Source organism: Bos indicus x Bos taurus, chromosome 10 (genome assembly GCF_003369695.1).
Source record: "Bos indicus x Bos taurus breed Angus x Brahman F1 hybrid chromosome 10, Bos_hybrid_MaternalHap_v2.0, whole genome shotgun sequence".
Taxonomy (NCBI): Eukaryota; Metazoa; Chordata; class Mammalia; order Artiodactyla; family Bovidae; genus Bos; species Bos indicus x Bos taurus.
The window spans coordinates 49,846,820-49,867,727 of NC_040085.1; the positions used below are offsets into that span (position 1 = coordinate 49,846,820).

Genomic DNA, 20,908 nt, shown 5'->3' on the forward strand with positions numbered 1-20,908 from the left:
TACACATGGACATCACCAGATGGTCAAAACCAAAATCAGATTAATTATATTCTTTGCAACCAAAGATGAAAAACCTCTATACAGTCAGCAAAAACAAGTCCGGGAGCTGACTGTGCTAAGGTTATGAACTCCTTATTGCCAAATTCAGACGTAAATTGAAGAAAATTGGGAAAACCACTAGACCATTCAGGTATGACCTAAATCAAACCCTTATGATTATACAGTGGAAGTGAGAAATAGATTCAAGGAACTAGATCTGATAGACAGAGTGCCTGATGAACTACGGATGCAGGTTCATGACACTGTACAGGAGGTAGTGATCAAGACCATCCCCAAGAAAAAGAAATTCAAGAAGGCAAAATGGTTGTCTTAGGAGGCCTTACAAAGAGCTGAGAAAAGAAAAGAAGCTAGAGACAACAGAGAAAAGGAAAGACATACTCATTTGAACGCAGAGTTCCAAAAAAATGGCAAGGAGAGATAAGAAAGCCTTCCTCAGTGACCAATGCAAAGAAATAGAGGAAAACAATTGAATGGGAAACACTAGAGATCTCAAGAAAATTAGAGATAAAAATGGAGCTTTTCATGCAAAAATGGGCACAATAAAGAACAGAAATGGGAAGGACATAAAAGAAGCAGAAGCTATTAAGAAGAGGTGGCAAGAATACACAGAACTGTACAAAACAGATCTTCACAACCCAGACAATGATGATGGTGTGATCACTCACCTAGAGACAGACATCCTGGAATGTGAAGTCAAGTGGGACTTGGGAAGGATCACTACGAACAAAGCTAGTGGAGGTAATGGAACTCCAGTTGAGCTATTTCAAGTCCTAAAAGATGATGTTGTGAAAGTGCTGCGTTCAATAAGCCAGCAAATTTGGAAAACTCAGCAGTGGCCACAGGACTAGAAAAAGTCAGTTTTCATTCCAACCCCAAAGAAAGGCAATGCCAAAGAATGCTCAAACTACTGCACAATTGCACTCATCTCACATGCTAGCAAAGTAATGCCCAAAATTCTCCATGCCAGGTTTCAACAGTACGTGAACCGTGAACTCCCAGATGTTCAAGCTCGGTTTAGAAAAGGCTGAGGAACCAGATATCAAATTGCTAACATCCACTGGATCATCAAAAAAGCAAGAAAGTTCCAGAAAAATATCTACTTCTACTTTATTGACTATGCCAAAGCCTTTGACTGTGTGGATCAAAACTAACTGTGGAAAATTCCTAAAGAGATGGGAATACCAGACCTGCCTCCTGAGAAATCTGTATGCAGGTCAGGAAGCAACAGTTAGAACTAGACATGGAACAACAGACTGGTTCCAAATCAGGAAAGGAGAACGTCAATGCTGTATATTGTCACCCTGCTTATTAATCTTATATGCAGAGTACATCATGAGAAATGCCAGGCTGGATGAAGCACAAGCTGGAATCAAGATTGCCAGAAGAAATATCAATGACCTCAGATACAAAGATGACACCACACTTATGGCAGAAAGCAAAGAAGAACTAAGGAGCTTCTTAATGAAAGTGAAGCAAGAGAGTGCAAAAGCTGGCTTAAAACTCAACATTCTAAAAACAAAGATCATGGCATCTGGTCCCATCACTTCATGGCAAATAGATGGGGAACCAATGGAAAGAGTGACAGACTTTATTTCTTGGGCTCCAAAATCACTGTAGATGGGGACTTCAGCCATGAAATTAAAAGATCCTTGCTCCTTTGAAGAAAAGCTATGTATAATCTAGACAGCATGTTAAAAACAAAGACATTACTTTGCCAACAAAGTCTGTCTAGTCAAAGCTATGGTTTTCCATTAGTCATGTAAGGATGTGAAAGTTGGACTATAAAGCTGAGCGCTGAAGAATTGATGACTTGGAGAAGAATTAATGTTGGAGAAGAATTTTGAGAGCCCCTTGGCTGCAAGGAGATGAAATCAGTCAATCCTAAAGGAAATCAGTCCTGAACGTTCATTGGAAGGACTGATGTTGAAGCTGAAGCTCGGATACTCTGGCCACCTGATGCGATAAACTGACTCATTGGAAAAGACCCTGATATTGGGAAAGATTGAAGGCAGGAGGAGAAGGGGATGTCAAAGTATGCGATGGTTGGATGGCATCACCGATTCCATGGACATGAGTTTGAGCAAGCTTTGGGAGTTGGTGATGGACAGGAAAACCTGGTGTGCTGTAGTCCATGGGGTCACAAAGAGTTGGACACGACTGAACTGATTGACTGAGTAGTGATCAGCAATGATACCAGAGTACAGAGAAGTGAGAAAAGAAGGGGGAGAGGGCAAAGGGACAGTAGGCAGAACAGTGATAGATTGGGCAAAGCAAGACAGAGAGAATGAAAGGGAAATAAGGGCAGAAATGGAGAGAGAGGAGGAAAAATATAACAAAGGGCAGAGATGGAGAAAAACAGGCAAAGATGGACAAATGTCAGAGGAAAAAATAGAAAGAAACTAAAAGGTCACAATAATTTCTGCTGTTGGAGTTCTGCTGTTGGCTTTTCTTGTATTCCTGCAAGGACACTCTGTGTCCATAATAACATTTGTTTCCTCCTGATCTCTTTTCTATGGGTCAGTTTAAATGTAGACCCTTTCTTCTCACCAAGAGGGATCTCTACAGAATAGCCCCCATTGTCCTGAGCTTGCTGTTTGCAATCCCCTACTCCCTAAATATTTGGGGCATTTTGTCTGAACTCTATTTGATCCTCACTATAAAACTAAATACTGCTACTGCTACTGCTGCTAAATCACTTCAGTCATGTCCGACTCTGTGCAATCCCATAGACGGCAGCCCACCAGGCTCCCCTGTCCCTGGGATTCTCCAGGCAAGAACACTGGAGTGGGTTGCCATTTCCTTTTCCAAGGCATGAAAGTGAAAAGTAAAAGTGAAGTTGCTCAGTCGTGTCCAACTGTTAGCGACCCCATGGACTGCAGCTTACCAGGCTCCTCCATAAATACATGGCCCCCTATATCTTAGCCTATAGAACATCACAGCAGTATCTCCAAACATCTGTCCTGTTCTGAAATTTTACAGTTTGTTGACTATAAATCTTTTTGGTGGCTCTAAGCTTAATTCTAACCTCATTGAATTTCATCCAATCTTCTTTCTATACCTGCTCCTCTCCTTATGATCAAACCTTTAAGTTCTCATACAAGTCATTCATGAAGCAGGTGCTATTCTATTGGCTCTGCTGTGTATAGATGGGTATTGGCTCAACCACATTTACCAAATTAAAGGCAATATTGGTTATATGGACTTCCCTGGTGGCTCAGACAGTAAAGCGTCTGCCTACAATGCAGGAGACCCAGGTTCAATCCCTGGGTTGGGAAGATCTCCTGGAGAAGGAAATGGCAACCCACTCCACTATTCTTGCCTGGAAAATTCCATGGACAGAGGAGCCTGATAGGCTACAGTCCATGGAGTTGCAAAAGTCGAACATGACTGAGCAACTTCACTTTCTTTCTTTCTTTTCTATTGGTTATACATCCCCATGGTGCCACAATATAGACAAATGATTAGCAAACAAATCTGTAACCCCGTAAATTGTGACTAAGTGCCTTCTTGATTTGGACAAATGTGGGACTATCTTCTTGACAAATGACTTCCTGATGCTGATACCATTGTTGCAAGCCAGCTCAGAAGACTGCGGAAATGCTCCCTTCCCACGTAGTCCAGAAGAGGCCTGCGCTAGTAATCCAGGCAATACATCAAATCCTTGATTACCTTCAGGCTGTCATTTTAAAATATGAACCTGCCATGCTCTAAAGACATTTTTATTTAATTGTGGTATTTAAATGCTATCTCCTATGGAGATTAGTTTATGCTTAATTCATACTCAGCCCTGGGCTGAGCAGCACACGGCATGGTGGAGAGTCCTGGGCCTGAGACACTCAGTGTGCCACTCCATCTGGGTTGCTGTGAATTGAACATAGGTGGCATATATTTCGAGGGCCAAGGCAATCACACCTCTATAAATAACAGCATTATGAGTTTCTGATACTTCTGGGTTAAAGGAGCTTCTGTATAATACTACTTCATAACAATAACTTTACTGAGTCAAGGTGGGGAATACTTTGAGCATTCTGTGCTCAATGCCCACTGTGAACAAACCTAGACACAATACACAAACCTAGTATATTGAAAAGCAGAGACATCACTTTGCCAACAAAGGTCTGTATAGTCAAAGCTATGGCTTTTCCAACTACTCACGTGTGAATGTGAGAGTTGGACCATAAAGAAAGCTGAGCGCCAAAGAATTGATGCTTTTGAACTGTGGTGCTGGAGAAGACTCTGGAGAGTCCACTGGACAGCAAGGCGATCCAACCAGTCCATCCTAAAGAAAATCAACTCTGAGTATTCATTGGAAGCACTGATATTGAAGCTGGAGCGCCAATACTTTGGCCACCTGATGCAAAGAACAGACTCATTGGAAAAGACTCTGATGCTGGGAAAGACTGAAAGGAGAAGGGGACAACAGAGAATGAGATGATTGGATGGCATCACAGATTCACTGGACATGAGTTTGAAAAACTCTGGGAGATAGTGAAGGACAAGGAAGCCTGGTGTGCTACAGTCCATGGGGTCATAAAGAGTCAGACATGACTGAGTGACTGAACAACAACAACCCACTGTGAACCTGAGATTCAAAGAGGTTGAGGCATTTCCTGGTGGTTAAGAAGCATGCTGAATCCAGAAGGGCTCTGGAACTTAGGTTTATAAACTTTAAGTCCAGAGAGTTTTTTTTTTAATATAATATGAAATTATTCAAGTCAGTACTTCCCATGGACCCAGTACAGTGCTTTGAATATAAGGAAACGGAAGTAGAATTTAGCTGATACCCCACTAAGCAAGTGGAGCTGGTTGTTCAGACAATACATGAGTAGAATGTTTAAACACCACTGCCATGTCTATTCAACATTACCATGAATAAATGAGGGAATGTCTATACTCCTACCATAGGCATTGCATTGACTAGACTCTTTTTTAAATTAACTCTTTACTCTAGTGGTTAATACCAGTCAAAACAAGATAGCCAATACATGCCTGCTACTGCCCCTCCGAGAGGTAGTCAGTGTGACATTTTGTTTTCATTTCCTATGTTAGCAAAAATGAGGCACCATGGATCAACTATAGGGTTCTCTAGAAATCAGAGTATCAACATATAACATATAATCTAAGTCTCCTAACCACAAAATTTCTTATTCAAAGGGGCAGACAATACTGCCATTTTCTCTCTAGAATACACTGGAGAGACTGACTCCTTTCCCTCTTGAGGGAATGGTTTATGATAAGCATAAACATTTCATTAACTGTAGCACAGGAAAATAAAATAAAATGTCATAATTAATTATGTAATGATCAAATACATAAATTACTAGGATCCAAGAGCAAAGATAATGAGCACCTTAGATTTACATAACATTATCATTTTCAAAGTGTTTTTATATATATTAGCTTAACTCTCATGTGATATTTTAAAAATTCCACATTTACAACCCCTGCTAACCCACATTTCTGCAAGGGCTTAATTGGTCATGGCTCTTTTCCCTGTAAACACTCTCCAGAGTGCCCCGTTCTAGAATCACACATTCATAGCTTTTGAAGATTAAAATTTTTCAACTTCTCTTTTTAACCCACGGTAAGAGAGGTAGAATTAAAATTGAAATCACTTAGCATTAATCTCTTGAGGGCATCAAAGTGCCATTAGTGGGAGAACAATTAAGCTTTCAAGCAAAAAAAATTGAAAAATTACTTCATTTGCATTTTTGTCTTACCAGCTTGTGACTGCCTTGTTGGTTCAGGTCAACTGCATTTTTTCCGAAGGAAGAATTTAAATGTGGGTAAAAACAGACCTCTGTATTTCTACTTGTATCTTATTTTTGATTTCACAATAGGGGACTCCTTCGTAGACTTGACTGTACTATAACCTGTCTAAGCTTTGATTTTTTCATCAATAAAATGAAGGAGTTGGATAAAACCATCTCTCAATATTTCACTCAATTTCAATTCTCAAAGTCTTATTTCAGCAGTACTTCCTTCCTACAGCACCTTGTTCATCAGACTAATCTTGGCCTCATTATTCAGAATGGAACTTTTTCAATATTAAAGTATTACTGCTATGTTTCCTCCTGGGCACAAAGGATATGATGTCACTAATGTTAATCACTGTAATAATACAACTGCCATTTTGAATATGCTTAACAGGTAACAAAAGCTCTATATACATTATCTCAAGAAATATATCAATCCTATGAAGTGTGCATTATCCCAGTTTTTCATATTAGAAAAGCGAAAGTTCAGAATTTAAACAAATGGCCCCAAATGCAAGCTAAAGTCACACCATTAATAAGCCATCCTATTTTCAGAACCTCAGGACATGTTTTTACACTCCAGTTCACAGGGCAGAACTGTCAGGTTAGTGGGAGGCATGGATGAGTTCATCTATGACATATATGCATTTTTCAAAATCTGCACATAAATTCTCCATGAACTCATTTCCTCCTGCCAAAGAAAGCCCCTTATAAAGAAAGATAAGTTTGTAATTTTCATACCATTTTCATGGTCAAATGAAAACATGCACAGGTAGATTCAAAATAGTATTTCTAGAACCAATGATACAGAACATCAATAATAAAAATGGAATCTTTGCGTTCAGGTAGCTGGCAACAAAATTAATTACTGTTGAAAATTTAGACATTCATATTTTACATTCTAGAAGGAAAGAAACAAAATATTTGTGAGCATAGTTTTACTTACAGCTCATAAATATTGATGGAGAGGTGAAAATAAGCAATATATATATATATATATATATGTATAGCAGGGTACATTAAATTTAAATTTCCTCTTCCTTGAAAGGACAGCTGTTTAAAAAATACTTATATTGTTGTTGCCAGTATGTGGTGTCTCTTATTGAAAGGAAAACCAAGCATACAGTAAATTACACGGAAAACTGCCAATCAGCATATCAAAACCTCATATTTTAACTACCTATTTCAATATACTCAGCCCATGAACCATGATGTTTTCTGACCTGTCCAGTGGGGACAAACACTATTCCTGACATAATGAGAACTGGACGCTGTCATATCTAGTTCTTTTGGGTGGAACTTGTCTTGATTTGGGGCAGTTTTCTCATTGCATGTATGTACCATTACTCAGATGATTTGTCAAAGGGGGCCCTTTGCAGGATTAGAAAACTAGACTATTTCAGCATTTCTGTAGTAATGTCTGTCTAATGCTGCTGACATAATACTACAGCATTAAGGATGCTTTATTTAAAAGGTTGGGGACTGCTGCTTTGTTTCATAGACTGCAACTGGCAACCTATGGATCACATATATCCAGAGGTACCCTGTTTCACATGTCCTGTGTTGGCTCTCATACTATCTTATTTTGTTGTGCTAACCAATTAAATTCAAAATTCCAGACTTTCTATTCTAGTCAAGAAGTAGTAAGAGGGACTAGAGATACACCCTCACATGAAAAGTGAAAAAGTGAGCAAAATATTTGAAATATTGTTTTTCATACTGAATGATTTGTCAACAGTGATTTCAAGAAGACCAAAAAAAGAAAAAAATTATCAAGGTGAACCTCACCATTACTTCAGCTAACTTCCCTGAGGGAATTTCCAGGCCACTGTGCAAAGAGAGGAAAGCCAGGTAGAGTCCACTGAACTCTCTGAGTTAGAAAGACAGAGCTGAAAATCTGAGGAAACCAAAGCAGTTAGAAGTCACAAGGCATACTATCAAAAAGAAGAGAACTGAACTGAAAACAAAAACAAAAACAAAAACACCAACTTCCAAACTGCTACAGGCTCATCTTGAGCAACCAGTTGAGTAACAAGTGCATGCATGTGATAAAACTAACCAAGGCCAGGTTAGAAGCCATCCTCAAAATGATTAGATGTCACAATGCCCAGCACTCACCAAGGCCAGAAGTAGTGCTTATGTCTACTGCACACATAAGAAAAGTTTATCATTCATGAGTCAGTTGGCAGAGGATATGGAAAAGTCTTGCTTCAGCACTGAGGAGTAATTAGCCTGAAGTTGAGTGCCGTTTCATTTCCACTTAATAAATTTTAAAAGCAAGAACTAAAGGGTTTCCATGTAATTTAACTACACCTCAGAACAGAGCTCAGGAATATTTAGAGGATGTTATCTATTTCTGCTTTATTGACTATGCCAAAGCCTTTGATGTGTGGATCACAATAAACTGTGGAAAATTCTGAAAGAGATGGGAATACCAGACCACCTGACCTGCCTCTTGAGAAATCTGTATGCAGGTCAGGAAGCAAAAGTTACAACTGACCATGGAACAACAGACTGGTTCCAGATAGGAAAAGGAGTATGTCAAGGCTGTATATTGTCACCCTGCTTATTTAACTTATAGGCAGAGTACATCATGAGAAATGCTGGACTGGAAGAAACACAAGCTGGAATCAAGACTGCCGGGAGAAATATCAATAACTTCAGATATGCAGATGATACCACCCTTATGGCAGAAAGTGAAGAGGAACTAAAAAGCCTCTTGAAGAAAGTGAAAGTGGAGAGTGAAAAAGTTGGCTTAAAGCTCAACATTCAGAAAACGAAGATCATGGCATCCGGTCCCATCACTTCATGGGGAATAGATGGGAAAACAGTGGAAACAGTGTCAGACTTTATATTTTGGGGGGCTCCAAAATCACTGCAGATGGTGACTGCAGCCATGAAATTAAAAGACTCTTACTCCTTGGAAGGAAAGTTATGACCAACCTAGATAGCATATTCAAAAGCAGAGACATTACTTTGCCAACAAAGGTCCGTCTAGTCAAGGCTATGGTTTTTCCTGTGGTCATGCATAGATGTGAGAGTTGGACTGTGAAGAAGGCTGAGCGCTGAAGAATTGATGCTTTTGAACTGTGGTGTTGGAGAAGACTCTTGAGAGTCCCTTGGACTGCAAGGAGATCCAACCAGTCCATCCTAAAAGAGATCAGTCCTAGGATTTCTTTGGAAGGAATGATGCTAAAGCTGAAACTCCAGTACTTTGGCCACCTCATGTGAAGAGTTGACTCACTGGAAAAGACTCTGATACTAAGAGGGATTGGGGGCAGGAGGAGAAGGGGACTACAGAGGATGAGATGGCTGGATGGCATCACTGACTCAATGGACGTGAGTCTCAGTGAACTCCGGGAGTTGGTGATGGACAGGGAGGCCTGGCGTGCTGTGATTCATGGGGTCGCAAAGAGTCGGACACGACTGAGCGACTATACTGAACTGAAAAGTATTCAGCAACCAATAAGGTAATATTCACAAAGTCTGTTATCCAATCTAAACCATCAGGCACATGAAGTGGCATGAAAACATGACACAAAATAAGGGGAAAAAAAATATCAATCTAAACTAACCAAGGATGGACACAGATGATAAGGGAGTTAAGGGCATAAAAACAACTGTCATAGTAATCGCATGAATCAGAAAGTTAAGTACAGGACAGTATCGGAGGAATGGGAAGACAAGCCACAGATAGGGACAAAGTATTTTTAAGACACACATGTGATGAAAGTCTATTTTCCAAAATATTCAAAGAAATAATAAAATTCAATAATAATAACTTGATTTAAAATTGGGCCAAAAACCTTGACACCTCATCAAAGAAAATAAAAAGGATGGCAAAGAAGCAAATGAAAATATATCCCATAAAGTATGTCTTAAATGAAAATCACAGTATTAATAAAACAACAACAAAGTATCACTACACACCCATCACAACGACCAAAACTCAAAATGCAGGCAATGTCAAAAGCTAGAGAGGATATGGAGCAAGAACTATTACTGATTGCTGGTGAGAATGCAAAATGGTATAGTATAGCCACTTTAGAGGACAGTTTGTCAGTTTCTTACTGAACTAAACATACTCTTATCATACAATCAAGCAATCATACCCCTTGGCATTTACCCTAAGGAGCAAAAAACTTATGGCCACATAAAAACCTACATTATTTATAGCAGCTTTATTCACAATGGTTAAAACTTGGAAGTAACCAAGACATTCTTCAGTAGGTGAATGGATAAATTCAAGATACTATTATTCTAGTACAGAAAGACAAATATTACTCAGTGCTAAAAAAGAAATGAGCTATCAAACCATGAAAAAAAAACACAGAATCTTAAATGTATATAAATAAATGGAAAAAATTCTTTCCAGATTGGAAAGAATACATATTGTATAACTCAAAATAATAGGGCCTCCTAGAATAGGCAAAATTTTGGAGACAGTAAAAGATTAGTCATTGTCAAGAATTGGCGGAGTGAGGAGTAATGAACAGGTGATGAGCAGAGGATTTTTAAGGCGGTGAAAATAGTGTGTATGATACCATAATGATGAATACTGTTGTTATACATTTATCCAAATATATAGAATATAAATACTATGAGAAATTTTATGTCTCCTATGAATTTTGAGTGATTATCTTGTGCCAGTTGAGAAACCTATATGCAGGTCAGGAAGCAACAATTAGAACTGGACATGGAACAACAGACTGGTTCCAAATAGGAAAAGAAGTATGTCAAGGCTGTATATTGTCACCCTGCTTATTTAACTTCTATGCAGAGTACATCATGAGAAACGCTGGACTGGAAGAAGCACAAGCTGGAATCAAGATTGCTGGGAGAAATATCAATAACCTCAGATATGCAGATGACACCACCCTTATGGCAAAAAGTGAAGAGGAACTAAAAAGCCTCTTGATAAAAGTGAAAGTGGAGACTGAAACAGTTGGCTTAAAGCTCAACATTCAGAAAATGAAGATCATGGCATCTGGTCCCATCACTTCATGGGAAATAGTTGGGGAAACAGTGTCAGACTTTATTTTTTTGGGTTCCAAAATCACTGCAGATGGTGACTGCAGCCATGAAATTAAAAGACTTTTACTCCTTGGGAGGAAAGTTATGACCAACCTAGACAGCATTTTCAAAAGCAGAGACATTACTTTGCCAACAAAGGTCTGTCTAGTCAAGGCTATGGTTTTTCCAGTGGTTATGTATGGATGTGAGAGTTGGACTGTGAAGAAAGCTGAGCCCCGAAGAATTGATGCTTTTGAACTGTGGTGTTGGAGAAGACTCTTGAGAGTCCCTTGGACTCTCAAGAGGATCCATCCAATCCATTCTGAAGGAGATCAGCCCTGGGTGTTCTTTGGAAGGAATGATGCTAAAGCTGAAACTCCAGTACTTTGGCCACCTCATTCGAAGAGTTGACTCATTGGAAAAGACTCTGATGCTGGGAGGGACTGGGGTAGGAGGAGAAGGGGACTACAGAGGATGAGATGGCTGGATGGCATCACCGACTCAATGGACGTGAGTTTGAGTGAACTCTGGGAGTTGGTGATGGACCGGGAAGCCTGGCGTGCTGCGATTCATGGGGTCACAAAGAGTTGGACATGACTGAGTGAACTGACTGAACTAACTGACTGAATGTAGGTTTATCAATTGTAACAATACACCCACACTCTCTTTGGAGATGGTAATAATAGAGGTAGGGTATGCATGTGTAGGAATAGAAGGTATATTGGGAAATCCCTACATGGGCTCTTCAATTTTCCTATGAACTTTACCTCCTCCAAGTACATCTTAATTTTTAAAACAGTTAAGTAGAGTTGCCGAAGATGCAAAGACTCAATCTGAACTTCTTTATATGGCAACTAAAACATCTAAGATGAAAAATACAGTGGCTTGGATTAAGAGTAGATTTGACATTACAGATGGAAAAGGCAACGGCACCCCATTCCAGTATTCTTGCCTGGAAAATCCCATGGATGGAGGAGCCTGGTAGGCTGCAGTCCATGGGGTCGCTAAGAGTCGGACACGACTGAGCGACTTCCCTTTCACTTTTCACTTTCATGCATTGAAGAAGGAAAAGGCAACACACTCCAGTGTTCTTGCCTGGAGAATCCCAGGGACAGGTGAGCCTGGTGGGCTGCTGTCTATGGGGGTCACACAAAGTTGGACACAACTGAAGTGACTTAGCAGCAGCAGACATTACAGAAGAAGAAGTCACAGCACCAGAAATAATTCAAAGTGAAACACAGAGAAAGGAAAGGGTGTGGGGGGGAGGGGTGGGCAGAGCATCCATGGTTTGTGGGACAACTTCAAGAGGCTTTATATATGTGTAAGTGAAACCTCCAGAAGACAGAAGCAGAAAGGATATTTGAAGAAATTATGGCCAAACTTTTTCCAAATTTAAAGAAAACTTCAGACTCATAGGCTCAAGTAGCTCAATAAACCCTAAGCACCAGAAACACAAAGAAAATTTAAACCATGGCATACCATAATCAAATTGTATGGGTGAGTAAAGAAAACAAAACTTTAAAAGCAATCATGGGGGTAGGGGATAACATGTACAGAGGAACAAAGAAGACAACAGATTTTTCATGAAAAATAAGAAAGCAACGAAAACACAAAGACAATGGAACAATATTGTCCAAGTATATTTTTCAAAATGACATTTAGAATCAATCATCTCAGTATGCAGTAAAAGCTTAGACAAAATGCAGTATTGATTTCTGATCAAAACCCTTAGCCTACTGGAAATAGAAGATTGCTGTCTTAAGTGGAAAAGTGGCATCTACAAGTCCACAGGTAATATCAGAGTTAATCAAGAAAGGAACTGCTTCCCTCTAATATCAGGAACAAAGCCAGGATGTCTGCTTTTATCATTTCTACTTGGCATTATACTGGAACTCTTAGCCAAGGGAATAAAGCAATCAAAACCATCCCAGGCTTTCCTTTGTACGAAAAAATGACAATTAAAACATACACATGGAAATAATTAAAAGGTTCTAAAATATATAAAATAACTTTGAAAAAAGAAAAAGTTGGACAACTAGGACTACCTGATATTATGACTTTATTTATTACAAAGTAAAGCTGTATGATATACTGTATAACATAGGAAACTCTACTTAATGCTCTATAATGACCTATATGGGAAAAGAAGTGTTGGTGTATGTATATGTATAACTGATTCACTTTGCTGGTTTTGAACTTTCAAATGCTCAGTTTCTCCTACAAAATGAAGCTCTAGCTGCATTGCACCTACAAGACTGCATGGCAATGGAGACGTTTCTTGCCCATGAGTCACTTGCTCTCAAGTTTGCAACAGTGCCTTTCCCTCTCCTTTAGGGTCCTTACCCTGCTTTATTCACTTACTTGACTGCCTTAGGAATAAGAATTTTTGATTATCAATCAGTTTCTTATCTTCTGTTAACAAATGAAGAGATAGTAAAATTGTTTCTCCCAGTAGTCTGAAGGGAGAAATCACAGAAAGCTCTTAACACTCTCTCTGGTACCCTCTGTTATTGGGTCCCAACTCATTTTCCACATCCTTTTCTTAACACTTCCTAAGCCAATATACACATGAAAAACTCTTATTTCATACAAACTATTTCCCACGTTCCCAAACAATCTGTATGTGTTGTGTTTGTTTACTTAGCATGTAAAGGAGATCCATGTTTAAACCATTAACAAAGAAAGAAAGAAAGAAAGAGAAAAGCATTGTTTACTTTTAAACTCATAGATTGGGATTTTCATTTCCAACAAATGGTAACTGGAAGTCATCTTATCTCTCTCTAAGAAGGAGTGACAGAAAGAAAAGAACCCTTGACAGAAAAATGATTCCTTGCTGTTTGGTACAGGATATAAAAGGTTTAAAAATAAATGACCCACAGAAAATGAGAGGTTCTAAAAGTTATCATCAACCATTTCATCAGTACAGCCTGGTATGGGTGTGATAGGCCATGGGATGCTCAAAGTCTTTCTACTGTTTTCAGTCATAAATCTTCAGATGTCAAGATATTGTTGAATCAAGCCTGTAAATTCCTCACTATACTGGGTCAACTCAAGTTACAGATCATGTTGTAATCATTTTTTTTCTCCTGCAAACTAACCCCAGCTGTGCCACCTTTTTTGTTTGTAATATTATTTTTATTCACTTGTTCTCAAGATGAGGAACAAATAATAAATAAGACTATTAAATAAGTTCACAATATCAGTTCACAACATCTTTTTATAATTCCTGCATAGATACAATTAAAACATGAGATAATTATTGCTTGTGTATTTTGCATGCTTGTAAATTTACCAAATATTTCAATATTTTAATAGTTTTCCATTATATACTTACAAATAAAACTTTTCATCCCATACTGGATTCAAGTTTCCAAAAATGGTTTTAGTCCTTCTTTTGTTCTTTCCGACCTGAACTGTAACATACGGGTCACTAGACCCTGTTTTGTCTTTTGCCTGCAAGCCTTGTGCAGAAACCACTGAAACAAACCAAATTCAAACTTTTAGTATAAGTATTTTTTCAGAAACAAAAAAACTGACAATGAAGGAAACGTTTTCTATTACTTTGTCCTTTGGGTTTGCAGACACATCCCCATTGCTTTCAGTCTCGTGAAAAACAGGATTTAACAAAATGTTTCATGAAAGAATGAATCACACAACATTAAAATCTTTCTTTGACTGATATTTCCTTTTGCCTGTAATGAACAGTAGCTATAGACATACATCTACATATATTTATTAGCTATCTACTCATATGTCACTGCATGCATGTATAGACAAATGATAATGCACAAACATTAAGCTGATTAATTCAGTAAATATTTTGAATTATCCAATGTAGTTCAAAGTCTGTAATTTAAAATATGTTTGTGTATATGAGTTTGCTGCTGCTACTTAGTCGCTTCAGTCGTGTCCAACTCTGTGCGACCCCATAGATGGCAGCCCACCAGGCACCCCCGACCCTGGGATTTTCCAGGCAAGGACACTGGAGTGAGTTGCCATTTCCTTCTCCAACGCGTGAAAGTGAAAAGTGAAAGTGAAGTCGTTCAGTCGTGTCTGACTCTTAGTGACCCCATGGACTGCAGCCTACCAGGCTCCTCCATCCATGGGATTCTCCAGGCAAGAGCACTGGAGTGGGGTGCCATTGCCTTCTCCGTATATAAGTTTACTGTCAGTATTAAAGAAAAGCTTCTTTATTTTACCTTTTGAATACAATATGAGTGAGTTAAGAGGCTTGGTAAATATTAACATGATAACCTATGCAGCTGCTGTTACTATTACGAACAACTTCAGAAGTTCAAATTACTAGACATCACTTTACTCAAATTGCATTGAGTCAAGGATCAAATGGATAAGGGGTATGGATCCAGGAGTAAGTAAAATGATATTTGTTTTCTCATTAAGAAAAACTGACTAAAGAGATTATTGGCTACTTGTCATTTATCAGTGTCAGGCAGCAACAAAACTAATCTCTTGTAAACTGCAGGGTATTGACAAATATAAAACAGAACTTTCTTCCTCTCAAAGAGCTTTTGATTAGAATGAGACATGGACTGAAATGACTTCAATTATCTGCCATACCTTTTAGAAATTTGAAGTTTCAATTAGACTTCAAAGTTGACAAGACTGAAAAAAATCTACTTATTTTGCCTATAACAATTATTAGCAGTGATTTCTAACATATATAAAAATCTCAAAGTGGAATGAAATTTTTTTCAAAAGACTCATTTTTACCTGTAATGGTTATTTTTGCTGACCACTTAGATGTCCCATCCAGTACACTCTGTTTGGCTGCCTTTGTGTACTGCACAAAATCTTCTTTAGATATCTGAAACATTTCCTGAATTACTTCAAACACCTCTGGCCTGTTTGTCTCCCTGATCTTCATTCTTTCTTTCATGGCTGTAATAATGGTTTGAGTCTTATCTTCTGCACCATGCTTAGAACTCTTTTCTGCTGCTCCTATAATAGAAAAATTGATGATGACGTAAATATACATGAAGCTCTTTTTCATAGACCAAGAGAAGGAGGGTCAGAAAAAAAGGAAGACCATGAGAATGAATGAATGATTTAATTCTCAGGAGTCAGGGTAGCTTTTTCAGAAAATATCAGGAGAATAAGCACCATGCTGAGATTCAGAATGACTAGCCCTTATGCTACTGTAGGTAATGGACATCCATGATCCCAGGGTTTTTTAGTTGTATTACTGAACTGAATCACAGCTGTGCAAATATTTGGTTTGGATTTTTAAAAACAACTTTCCAAACCAAAGGAACACACACAATCAAATGTGTTACATACCACACATATTTTTATTTTATTTTGTTTTTAAACTTTACAAAATTGTATTAGTTTTGCCAAATATCGAAATGAATCCGCCACAGGTATACCACACATATTTACTCACTTGGTAACCAAGACGAAATTGAGAAACAGATACATATGGCACATGTCACTCAAAAATCAACATTTCAAATACTTGCACTCACCTAAAGTGCCTGATTATTTTTAATTCATGAAATTTATCGTAATTAAAAGCTTACATTTTTCCTTGAAAAATGACAACTACCACTATCCATTAGATTGAAATATAGGGTGAGATTTTACTTGGAATGAAAGTGATTCTATTTAAAAAGGATTTAGAAACCACTGGGCTGCACCATCCCCACATCATGGGCCACAGACATGAACTCTCATTCTACGATATGGCCACAGTTTTAAACAGGCTAAATTTTCGCTTTCTACTCAAAAAATAATTTTTTTACTTCTAGGACATTATTTGTTATGATTGGTCTCAATCTTCTGGGCTATAAACTATCTTTGTGTCATAAACTCTTGTTAACAAATCCTGACAGTGAAGAATTTCCAAAAGGCAATCCTTGAGTTCCTCAGCTTCTCCAACCACCAGCCTGATAGTCTCAATGCTCTGTGTGGCCTCTGGGTTGCTCTGTATTCCACAAGCAAACAGTGGACCTTGATTCTGACTCTCAAGGTTCCTTACTGAGTGTGAAGTAGGAAAGTAAAAGACCATGTATCAGGGTCCAGAGGGGCTGTCGCTGCTGAAACCAAACACTTTTTGGTACAGAAGCAACTGAGATATAATGAAAAGAATATTGTGGCTATAGGTAATTCAGTTCAGTCGCTCAGTCGTGTCTGATTCTTTGTGACCCCATGAATTGCAGCACGCCAGGCTTCCCTGTCCTTCCCTTCACCAACTCCCAGAGTTTACCCAAACTCATGTCCATCGAGTCAGTGATGCCATCCAGCCATCTCATCCTCTGTAGTCCCCTTCTCCTCCTGCTCCTAATCCCTCCCAGCTGCTGCTGCTGCTAAGTCGCTTCAGTTGTGTCCAGCTCTGTGCGACCCCAGAGATGGCAGCCCACCAGGCTCCCCCGTCCTTGGGATTCTCCAGGCAAGAGTACTGGAGTGGGTTGCCATTTCCTTCTCCAATGCATGAAAGTGAAAAGTGAAAGTGAAGTCGCTCAGTCGTGTCCGACTCTTAGCGACCCCATGGACTGCAGCCTACCAGGCTCCTCCATCCATGAGATTTTCCAGGCAAGAGCACTGGAGTGGGATGCCACTGCCTTCTCCAATCCCTCCCAGCATCAGAGTCTTTTCCAATGGGTCAACTCTTCGCATGAGGTGGCCAAAGTACTGGAGTTTCAGCTTTAGCATCATTCCTTCCAAAGACATCCCAGGGCTGATCTCCTTCAGAATGGACTGGTTGGATCTCCTTGCAGTCCAAGGGACTCGCAAGAGTCTTCTCCAACACTACAGTTCAAAAGCATCAATTCTTCGGTGCTCAGCTTCACAGTCCAACTCTCACATCCACACATGACCACTGGAAAAACCATAGCCTTGACTAGACTGACCTTTGTTGGCAAAGTAATGTCTCTTGAATATGCTTTTGAATATGCTATCTAGGTTGGTCATAACTTTCCTTCCAAAGACTAAGTGTCTTTTAATTTCATGGCTGGAATCACCATCTGCAGTGATTTGGGAGCCCACAAAAATAATCATTCCAATTTTTATCTCTATGACTATAAATACTGCCAAACTTATATTTTTTTGAAATACTGTATTTATAAAATAGGCATACTAATAGCTCATAAAATTGTTTAGAGATTGAATGTGATGATTTATCTACACAATTCCAACCACAAAGGATAGCCTCATTAATATTCTTTGTATCTACTTCTGTAAATGTTATGCACCCGATTTAAACACAGAAACTAAAACTAAAAGGGAAGGTCAACTATGAACTTTCCTTATAATAAATTCATATAAAATTTAACATCAGTATTTTAGTGAACATCCTCATTATTTGAAAATATAACATTTGTTTTCTAAAGTGGTAAAAATGCATTTGTAGTAATCAAGATGTAACTAAAAAGTATGGTAAAAGGGATGCATATTCTATTGGTATAAAAAGCAGTTTCCCTCTATATATTTTTTTAACCTTTGAGAATTTAAACCACATATTTAAAAAAAAATACTAAAAATTAACATATTCCATTTAAGATATAATTTGAAGGGACATTCTTAATGCCATAGTGATCTGTTAAAACATGCCCTAGAATAACTACACATTTGTGAATTATGTATCTTTAAGCATTCTTGTGATTTGTTAATAATGGCTTGGTTCCACAGAGCATAATTCTCACAGAGTAAAATTAGCATAGGCTAGACTACATAGTTGCAACTCCCCAAAAGAGATATTTTACTTCAAGTATTGGAATAGTCATTAAATAGAAAAAAAAACAACAGTGACTTGAAAAAGTCACCTGCAAGATTCAAAGTGCCTCAAAGTTTGGTTTTAAAGGGGATTGGAAGAATGTGTAAAGGGTTAGAAGCATCATTAAAATACTGGCTTCCCCCAATATTTTATTTCTAAACAACTATGCTTGTTATGTCTATTAATGCCCTCAAAGCTCTAGAAAAGTATGTTAAAGTCCTCAAAAGTTAAGTGCATTAACTTTTGGGTTATTTTTCTAATTCAGGCAGAGCCAATTGACTGCCATCCATATAATAAATGTTCATCCCAATAATAACTACCAAATTCAAGGTTAGAATGTCAAAAGAATTTTCTTCCTAAGAAATCAAACCTCTGTACTTAACAACCACTACTTAAATTCTCTTGAATCAATTAGGAAAGTTTGACAATTAACTTTGAAATAATTCACCAATGCTGTTGATGCTGGAGTAGAATATCTACTCTAATATGTACAGACAACAGACAGACCCATAAATTGCAAAATCACCAATCTGGGAGAGCAAGTTAGTACAGACTTATGTTTGAGCCTTTTATCTATTATTTCTAGAAAAGACACATAGCTTTTATGCTTTTGATCTTAAAAATGATTCAACTTTGATTTAGTTCAGGGATACAGACCAATTCATAATTTTTGTAACTCATCTACAATGACACTTCATTGCCCCATCATTTATTGAACCCACATATCTCATCTTATTTTTGTAATGAAACTATTTCTTAAATAAATTTCCAGCTCTTTGGCTTATTGGTTTATTCTTTTCCTTTGGGCTTATTCTGTTTATCTCAAAGTCATCAGAGATAAACAGATTTGTATTTATATGAGTCTTCCTTCAAAGTATGTGGTAGAAGATCTAGCAGCTTCACTGAAATACAGTAATAAGTCAACCAGAGATCAACAATAAAGATCAAAAGAGATTACACAATGAAAGCACTTTGTAAAGTGTAATACATTATCCAAATGGAACTCATCTTTGTTACTTTTAAAAACACTTAATTGACAGATCAGAAAATGCAATTATGTACAAGACTGCAAGGGAATTCAACCTTAAACAGAGGCAGGCTTATCTCACATGATGCCCTTACACCTAATTTAATGGAACAAAGCCAATTAGCTAGAAACCTTCATTTTTCTTTTATTTTTATTCATTACCCCAAGCATCTAAATTTCATATGAAAGTAACAGTTTCATCATTTTAACATGGTGATTTATAATTTCCATTTTCCTTACAAATAATTACCTATATGTATGTGACAAATGCATCATCCCACCTTGGCCCCAGTCTCTTCTCTTTCCTATTTTTTCAACAGCTGTTCTAAAACATTTTCACTCTCCATTACTCTCCACTCTCAACATATGATATTATCTTTTATTTAAAAGAAATCCTGGCTTTCTAAATTCAGTGGTCACATTTTCTTCCCTCCTCCATGGGAAAAAAACAAAACAACAAAAGCCAAACTTGATTTATAGCATTTGCAGATTTCTGTGCTGTAAATATTCCTAACATGGCTGATTTCAAGCAACTGCCTTACAGAATTCTTCAATATTTATCAACCGACACTGATGCAACTACTTCCGTCAGTATTGGTTTTACACACACACACACACACACACACACACACACACACACACACACACACACATCTTCTACATCTTAGTCTTTAAGGCCAACTTCAGTTAAATGTGTATTCCAAGTATCTAGTACACTGCTTGGAAAATAAGATACACTCAATAAAGATAAAATGTTTATTGGGGGAATCTAAAAGAAAATGATTACTATATTTGACTATTCAATTTGGCCCTGGGTTTAATTTAATGTGCTATAAACTTTTTGCACACTGTGACCGTAAGGCCAAAAATACTGGAAGAAGCAAGAATGAATTGCTATGTAAAATGTCAGACATTCTTTGTCTTATCTTATGAAGAGACAAAATACACTGGGTTCTTAGCTTCAGATTTGGGATTTTCAGAAGACAAATGTGTGCCCACCACTGTAAAAGTGGAATTTGGTTGGCATATGTACTTCATGCACTTAATAACATAAAGCAAGGGCATAAGTTCAAATATAAGTGAAAAAAGTAAATCAAGAAAACTGCTTGTAAATAAGACCAAAGAGCATAGCACTCATGGTGCTGTGGTTACAGGAGGAGACAGCCTTCTGTTAAAATTCTGATTTGCCACTTATGATCTGAACTTGGGCTAGTTAATTCTTTCTGTAAGCTTTAGTTTTGTCATCTGAGAAAAAGAAGGAAATAATATTACTGTTTTCCTTTACAGGGTCATTGTAAGGATTAAATGAGATACTTTTAT

At 38.0% G+C, this 20,908-nt stretch overlaps 1 protein-coding gene across 2 annotated transcripts in view; it reads right to left on the reverse strand.

The window, feature by feature from the left end:
• The window catches only part of UNC13C (unc-13 homolog C), a 706,036-nt gene that overhangs the window by 355,230 nt on the left and 329,898 nt on the right, over positions 1 to 20,908 (reverse strand). For both annotated transcript variants that reach the window (XM_027553963.1, XM_027553962.1), the window contains 2 exons: positions 15,561 to 15,788; positions 14,164 to 14,305 (listed from right to left, as the gene is read on the reverse strand). In XM_027553963.1, coding sequence (XP_027409764.1) covers positions 14,164 to 14,305; positions 15,561 to 15,788 — 370 coding nt within the window. The remainder of the gene's footprint in view (positions 1 to 14,163; positions 14,306 to 15,560; positions 15,789 to 20,908) is intronic.